Here is an 8,423-nt window from a genome sequence, read left to right on the forward strand (position 1 = left end):
TTATGGCGGTTTTGTAGCAGTAGCTTCTTCCTTGCTGAGCAGCCTTTCAGGTTATGTCAATATAGGACTTGTTTTACTGTGGATATAGATACCTTTGTACCTGTTTATTCCAGCATCTTCACAAGGTCCTTTGATGTTGTTCTGGGATTGATTTGTACTTTTCGCACCAAAGTACGTTCATCTCTAGGAGACAGAACGCGTCTCCTTTCTGAGCGGTATGACGGCTGCGTGGTCCCATGGTGTTTATACTTGAGTACTATTGTTTGTACAGATGAACGTGGTACCTTCAGGCATTTGGAAATTGCTCCCAAGGATGAACCAGACTTGTGGAGGTCTACCATTTTTTTCTGAGGTCTTGGCTGATTTCTTTTGATTTTCCCATGATGTCAAGCAAAGAGGCACTGAGTTTGAAGGTAGGCCTTGAAATTCATCCACAGGTACACCTCCAATTGACTCAAATGATGTCAGTTAGCCTATCAGAAGCTTCTAAAACCATGACATCATTTTCTGGAATTTTCCAAGCTGTTTAAGGCACAGTCAACTTAGTGTATGTAAACTTCTGACCCACTGGAATTGTGATACAGTGAATTATAAGTGAAATAATCTGTCTGTAAACAATTGTTGGAAAGATTACTTGTGTCATGCACAAAGTAGATGTCCTAACCGACTTGCCAAAACTATAGTTTGTTAACAAGAAATGTGTGGAGTGGTTGAAAAATGAGTTTTAATGACTCCAACCTAAGTGTATGTAAACTTCCGACTTCAACTGTATATTTTCATGAATATTCATGAGAAACTATAGCTGGGTGCCATGTCTACCAAACTAATAACACCTATTACTTTATAAATATACATCAATAAATATTCTCGCAAAAGAGAGCTTGTGAAAAAGCATACACTTTATTTCAAGAAAGTAAGACAAAGCAGTTTGCCAATTCATTGAACAACAGCCAAAACAAATGTGAATTGGACCTCAGTGTTTGGTTTGGTGGGACTGCAACTTATGAGCAGGAAGGAGAATAAAAAAGCTGATTTTCTTATTTCAGAAAACTGTTATCTCCTAGAAATACTACCATAACCAGTTCTTGTGTGGTTAAGAGTTCAACTACAAGGCAAAACATTATTAGTAATTTAGCGTAATTCATTTAACACTTGTTTTATCAAAGTAATGTAAAGCACAGTTTCATACAAGATTGTCTTGTTGTTTTGTACGAAACACATTCTCAAATGAATTCACAGTTTCATCTACAGTTACTGCTTAGGTTTCTTGAGCGTTGAGGGGTTGGGAGAGCGAGTGTGTGTTTGCCACAAAGGTGAGCTCCACTACTGCTTCTGCTGGCAGGAATGGAAAGTGCATGACTTCTCCAGATCTGAGAGGGAATGGGAGAACAGGTTAAAGCTTTAGATGCAGATATGTCCTTTATACAGTGTTTGTTTGTTTGTTTGTTTGTTTGTTTGTTTGTGTGTGTGTGTGTGCGTAAGTAATGGGACTCTACCTGAGGTACTGTCAGAGCACTTCCTGAGTGATTGCATGACGATCATGTACTCTTCCCCAAGGAAATCCTGGTAGTTGCGTGCTTTTGGGATCTCCTGGAGACACTTTGTATTATCCTTGAAGAGCAGGTTCTTTCCATTTTCCGACTGGAACATTTTAAATGAGGGATCGCTGCCACTAGAGCCGAACATGGCCTAAACACAGGGAGAAAATATTTACTTGGAGGTTAGATTAATGATAAACCTTAAAAATGATATTTTAGACTTTATTTCTTACACTAAATCTGTATTTAGATCAGCTTGGGGAGCATGGGTGGAAATTGAAAAACTGGAGGGCCACAGTATGCACAGGCTTATGTTCCAGTGTGTTAGTGCTGGGCTGGGACAAAACCTTACAAACTCTGTAGCCCTCTAGTACTGGTGTTGCTTATCCTTGGCTAAACTGACTAATGAGTTGTCTTAAGCAGAAACAGATCTGGCTATAAGTCTTAAAACCCACCTGCTGCTCCAGAAGAAAGGACAACACCTCGTTGCGCTTCTCTGGGCGTGTTATCACGGCTTGGGCGGGCACCTTGGCCAGGTGGCAATCACGGAAATTAGTGATTGGCTGGGTAGTACCGTCCAGGCAGAGTAGTTCAAAGTCAGTGGACCTAAGGCCGTTTGCCCAAGTTGGACCTTCACCTACAGGGAATTATGGAGGGCGAGAGAGAGAGAGAAAGGAGGGAGTTGAAGACTTCCTTTTCAGATACAGAGAGCCACAGATACAGAGAACCACAGATACAGAGAGCCACAGATACAGAGAGCCACAGATACAGAGAGCCACAGAAAATGTGTGATAGAGAAATAACGATGAGTACAGATTCATCTATAGGAGAGAGAGAAGATCAAAAGAGGAGGAGTGAAATTCAGGAGGATGAGACAGACAGACAGACAGACAGACAGACAGACAGACAGACAGACAGACAGACAGACAGACAGACAGACAGAGAGACAGACAGAGAGACAGAGAGAGAGCAGTAGGACGTGTAAAGCAGACACACTTACCATCGCTGTTCTCTGGTACAATAGTGTGTTTTATGAAGGCAACATCTCCAGCATTTTCAACCAGACATCTGGAAGGAGATATCAAGACAGACCATTAGATATTTAAGATAGTGAGAAATGTACTATAGGCCAACAAAGATATTTTCTATAGTCCGCCATCACTATTACAATAGATCCTGGTGAAGGACTCAACTATCAGCTCCACTATTGACTCCACCATTGTGGTGGCGCCCCCTACCTGAAGGCTCCAGCGTAGCCGTAGTACTGCTCGTCAGCATTAGCTTTGCACTTGTCCTCATCTCCCACGGCCTTCCCACTGCCCTTACACTGGTCACAGAAGGGAGAGCTCTTCTCAGATCCAGGAGCACAGCCCTTACTGAAGTACTTAGCTGAATACAGGAAGAAGGAGATAGAATGAGATATACTACATTCATAGACATACTGGTACACAAGTATAGAATGAGACATATTATAAACTCTCACACACACACACACACACACACACTCACTGAAGTCGCAGTTGTTAGTCTTGTTGTAGATGAGACCCATGGGTATGTTCCAGCCTGCGGTTCTGCCCAAGCCGGTGTGGCATGACCTCTTGCCCTTCAGGTTGTTCCAGTTCACCCCAGAGCCCTTCTTTGCCACCGCCACCGCATAGTAGGATGAATCCTCTGAGAGGACACACATAGAGGGAGGAGGTTAAAGAGAACAGTCCATCACTAGGCTTGATCGGTGTCCGGGAAACCGGCCCAATACATCTTACTGTAGCAATACTGTAGAATTATAGTATGGTGTATGTTTTGTGAGGAAGTAGGTGTAAGCATGTGTACTTACCACCAGGGGTGCTGCACAGAGCTGTGAGGAGAGAAAGAGAAATTCAGCATGTTAACATTGTTGAGACAGAGCAGGAGGGGGAGAGAAAGGGAGAAGGGAAGACAAATCGATGATATTAGCGTGTGTGTGTGTTATACCTGCATCATACTGCTCCACCATGACAGGGACCAGACCACATTTTCCAGCAGTGTACACCTGCCCACTATCCACCATTATGGCATCTGCCTCTTTACGCTGTGGAAAGAGAAAACAAAATATAAATAGTGGAAGGAGGGAAAGAAAGAAAGAAAATTAAAGGAATTACTCTCGAAAAAAAACTATAAAGTGCACATCACACCTTGCTATTAAAACGTTTTCTCCACCCCCACCTTCTAATAAAAATATATACAATTTAGCAGACGCTTTTATCCAAAGTGACTTAGTCATGCGTGCATAAATTGTTTACGTATGGGTGGTCCCTGGAAATGAACCCACTATCCTGTGTTGCAAGAGCCATGCTCTACCAACTGAGCTATAGAGAACACAGTGGACCTCTCTTCTCCCATAGCCTTACCATGATCTTCTTGATGCATTCCTCCACTGTGGGTGCGTCCTGGAATTCAATCATGGATCCACCGTTTCCTTCGCTGTTGATTGTCCAGGCATCACACTTGGTCTTCTCGGTATGGCCCAAGGCACACCATTTCATGGCCCTGGAGATGGAACCTGTGGCCTGCGCTGAAAAGCAAATGTTGGGGAGATTGCAATGACCTAACAGCCTAAGACATGAGTGGGTGTGGGTGTGTGTTTGTGTGTGTGTGTGTGTGTGTTTGAGTGTGTGTGTGTGTGTGTGTGTGTTTGTTGCGTAAAGTACATGTGTGTGCTTGCATGTGTGTGTGTGTGTGTGTGTGTGTGTGTGTGCGTGCGTGCGAGCATTTGCGTGCATGTGTGGCCTCACCTCTCGTCAGGGAGCGGATGGTGCTCATGTACTCAGCTCCCAGGTAGAGGAAGGAGTCAGTGGTCATGGGAAGCTGCACTAGTTTCTTGGTGGAGTCCTTGAACATCAGGTTCTTCGCTGCATAACCATCGGAAGAGAACAGGTTGAATCCCTGTTTGGGCACAAATGAGTTAGCACACATTTCTGTATGATTTTGTTGATGTGCATCCTGGTGTATCTGTCAGTGTCAGGTGTGATATTTAGGGCCCAGAGTTTATCCTGAACATGTGACCTGAGGTGGAAACACTCTGGGCCCCCAGGTCACATGGTCAGAAAAATCTCAGAGTAGGAGTTCTAATTTGGGACCTGGGGCCTCATTTATCAACCGTGTGTACATTTCTCACTAAATTCTGGTGTGCGTGGAGCTTCTAGGATTTATTTGTACAACAAAGTATTGGGATTTATCAAACATATGGCATGTTTTCATTGATAAATCAGAGCCATACTATATTTTTGGGCTCGTAAACGAGCGTTACAACCCCGCCTGGAAAATGCCCTCCATTCACCTTTGATGGTAACAAAAACGCCCTCATTTGCTGTATGACTTGGAGATGTTGGAACTGAGCCATGACCGTTTTTAAAGCACAATGGGAAATTTGATCACATTTCTGTACAGGTGTTGGCAGAATGTTTTAAACTTTTGCTGTAAAAAATTCATGCCGCCTAGAGCGAGTGTCAAACACTGGCCGCACATTCTGCAAGACTGATTGTTTATTGAACAATTTAAAAGTAAATGCTGCTAAATGCTTGATAAATGAGGGCCCTGGTTCCCCGTATGCGATCTTATTCGTAATGCTCTATAAGGCTCAACTGATCTTAGATCAGTACTCAGGTGACAGTGATGACAGGTGACAGTGATGTCCAGTACCTTGACGGCCACCAGGGTGTTGTAGATGCGATTGGCCAGGTCAGGGTCCTTGCGGCTGACCACAGCGTGGGCGGGTACTCTGGCAAGGTGGCAGGTCTTGTAGCTGTCGATGGGAGCTCTGGTGCCATCCTTGCATAGTAGCTCGTAGTTGGCCTTCTCTGCGGCTGCAAGCAGGTAATAGGAGGTTGCATAGTAGGTGACGTGTGAGCGGTTTGGACATTTGCACTGTAAGCATTAACATAGTTTGCCACAATTGTAATTGTAATTCTAGATGCAGAGTTTGCATTTTACAGTTGTAATTCAATATCGGTATGCAGTATGCTAGCTAATGCTTTAAAAACTCACCAGGTACAGCCAGGTGCTTGATGAAGGCCACGTCTCCAGCTCCATCCTTCAGGCACCTGGTGGGGGGAAGAGACACACAGTTAGTGACCAATCCAGAGCAGGTAGAGGGAGATAGAGAGTACTGATAGAATGAGAAAGGAGAAGGTTGGAAAATATCTGCCGATTCCAAATGGGTAGATTGAGAGGTATGGGTGTACAGAGCATGGAGTTATTCAGAGATGCTAATGGTGTATCTAGGAGGGGTAAGAAGAGACTGGTACTCACTGGAAGGCCCCGGCGTAGTCATAGTAGGGCTCACTGTGAGACTTGGAGCAGTCTCCCTTACACAGCTTGCACAGTTTAGAACCCTTAGGGGCTCCTGGAGCACAGCTGGCATTGAAGAAGTCGCTCACCGCTGCAAAACAAATACACACACATGAGAAACACACGCTGACTATGAAAACCCTATGATAGGATTAAGCATACCAGCACACAGTCCCTGTACAGTATGTTCAGAACATACAGTATATACAACACATATTTTACCCACACAACTGACAGAGGAATAAACACATCAACAATCCAAACATTCCCCACTGGGTAACAATTGACTACGGCAACTGTTTAGATAACTCTATCAAGTCTCAGTTATGTTTGAGATGTTGATTATTATGCATAATAGTCCCTGCTAGATTAATGAAATTAAAAAAGTACCCCAAAGCAGTGCAGCCACTCACCCGACTCCACAGGTTTGTCATCGATGCCGTCCCATTTGATCTGGCCCTCAGTCACCAGGGTACCGATGGGAATGTTCCAGCCTGCTGACATGCCAAAGCCGGTGTGGCAGGATTTCTTGCCACGGAGGTCGTTGAACCCAAAGTCAGTGCCCTTCTTGGCCACGGCCACGGCATTATAGCAGGTATCAGAGTCTGATGGACAGGAGAGGAGCCATCAATACAACGGCCAGAAACCAGATTCAGACAGAAACCATTTGATCCGATTCAAAGTACAAAATCATCAACTTTCTGTTTGCTTATCTGTGCAACTGAAGTGCTACGGGCCATTGTATACCCAGTCTCTTCCATTCACCAATAGACATAGATTCAACATTTCTCCAAGCCTTATAGTGAACAATATGTATAACATATTCAATTTAACAGAAAAAGACTTCAAGGAAATCTTGAACTTGGTATTGAGATGCTTACCCTCACCATAGTCCTCTGCAATGATGGGCTGCAGGTTGTGGGGGTGGAGGCCAGCTATGTAAATATCTTCTGCATCCAGAGTGATGGCATCAGCCTCACCCCCCTGTCAGGGACACAGAGAGAGACATCGGTGAAGGAGAAAGACAGAAAAAACTCCAACAATAGACCTGTGCCTCACAAGGTTGTTTATGCAAGTGGCTCAACTGGTGCTGGCTGGAAATTACACATGGGCTGCTATCTATTCTATATGAGACCAGTAATTTGAACCTTTTGTCGAACTAGGTGCATAAATCCATAAATGAAACGCTCTCTTTACATGACCATGCATGTAACATGTGCGTAACGATGCAACTCCATGGAGTTTTGTATTCACTGACCTTGCTGGCGCTAAGGTAAAACGCACAAGAACACGCACAAGTCAGATATGACAAAAGTCATACATTAAAATACTGTTCGATAGTAGAGGTTCTGATATAAGTAGTTAGTCTCTCACCTTGATGGCTTTGATGCATTCAAAAGAATCGTCCCTCTTTACGCATGAAAACTGCGCCGCCTTGGCTGCGAGGTCGTTGCATTTATCCATCTCTTGTTTCGACGTTACGCACCATTTCACATTTATATCAGCTGGGGCAGCATACGCCGTAGCTGAGGACAGAAGAAATGCAATGATAAAATTGTGAAATATAAATTAAAGCAATCACTTGCTATTGATATTTGTCCATGCGTAATTGTCTTTGCATGGATAAGCCCACTTACCGAGGCACCCCAGCAGCGCTGAGACGATAAGCAGTTTCATGTTGTCGACCTCTCCAAGTCAACAATTCCCGGAGTGAAAAAGCAGGCCGTTTTAGAAGACAACTCTGGGTTGTATAGAAAACCAATAGGCTGGAATCCATGGTGGGCTGACTTAGCTGAAAATAGTTTGTTTAGAGTTTCCCAATATGCTACATGGCGCGTTTAAATTATCACAGGCGGTGTGGGCGGGTGGGAGCGCGTGGGTGTATCTCAATCTCTCTCTGTGTGTGTGCGTGTGTTGTATGTGTGTGTGTGTGTTTGTGGTTGTGTGTGAACTCAGACTTCAGACATTTCCACATAATGGAAATTCACAAAATAAATAGTCCTACATTAAGCAATATCTCATGTTCCAACTGTTATTTCAAAGCAGTCTTCCAATCTACAAGTGTTTGCAGCATAGTCATGGTCACTCATCAACATGTTACCTCTTGAGCAATGTGTACGTGTAGTTCAGGCATAAAAGGCACAGGTGTATCTTTTCTTGAGAATTAGGGCAAGTCAAGATGAGATGAAATAAAGAGAAAACAACCAGGGGGTTGTTGAGTTCCCAAAAGCTTCTTGGCACTAAAATCAAGTTGGCACTAAATCCTCACTCCAGAGGATTAGCCTTTTCTTATCCAGGTGTTTCAGACTGGTGAGGTACAGCATGTCGACGTGGATACACAGACCCACGAGCAACTGCAGCCCCTCATGATGAGTTCATATTTTTTGTGGCCCCCACCCCCATCAAAGTTGCCCATCCCTGATCTACATGTAGGCTACCTGCCAGATGGACTCCATATACAGTACACCAGGTGCTATAGCTGAAAAATCTGTGTCTCAAGCAGCAGTTTAGCTTCCCCCATAGATAGCACCTGCCCATAATATAGCACTGAACAAATAA

The 8,423-nt window shown here is 44.1% G+C and overlaps 1 protein-coding gene across 2 annotated transcripts; it reads right to left on the minus strand.

Moving 5' to 3' along the window:
• Nucleotides 1–881: 881 nt before the first annotated feature.
• On the minus strand, nucleotides 882–7,634 carry LOC121580848 (serotransferrin-1-like). 2 transcript variants are annotated; one of them, XM_041895935.1, is made up of 17 exons: nucleotides 7,502–7,634; nucleotides 7,239–7,390; nucleotides 6,752–6,848; nucleotides 6,278–6,469; nucleotides 5,826–5,955; nucleotides 5,562–5,617; nucleotides 5,217–5,380; nucleotides 4,310–4,460; nucleotides 3,926–4,089; nucleotides 3,510–3,606; nucleotides 3,373–3,393; nucleotides 3,048–3,209; nucleotides 2,777–2,927; nucleotides 2,539–2,606; nucleotides 1,994–2,175; nucleotides 1,497–1,689; nucleotides 882–1,370 (listed from the first exon to the last, which is right to left on the minus strand). In XM_041895935.1, the coding sequence occupies exons 1-17, from the start codon at nucleotides 7,539–7,541 to the stop codon at nucleotides 1,324–1,326; spliced, it is 2,067 nt and encodes a 688-aa protein (XP_041751869.1). In that variant the 5' UTR covers nucleotides 7,542–7,634; the 3' UTR covers nucleotides 882–1,323. The 2 variants fall into 2 exon arrangements, with proteins under 2 accessions (XP_041751869.1, XP_041751868.1); XM_041895934.1 differs by having other exon boundaries at nucleotides 6,746–6,848.
• Between the last annotated feature and the right edge of the window lie 789 nt (nucleotides 7,635–8,423).

This window comes from Coregonus clupeaformis, chromosome 14, assembly GCF_020615455.1.
Source record: "Coregonus clupeaformis isolate EN_2021a chromosome 14, ASM2061545v1, whole genome shotgun sequence".
NCBI lineage: Eukaryota > Metazoa > Chordata > Actinopteri > Salmoniformes > Salmonidae > Coregonus > Coregonus clupeaformis.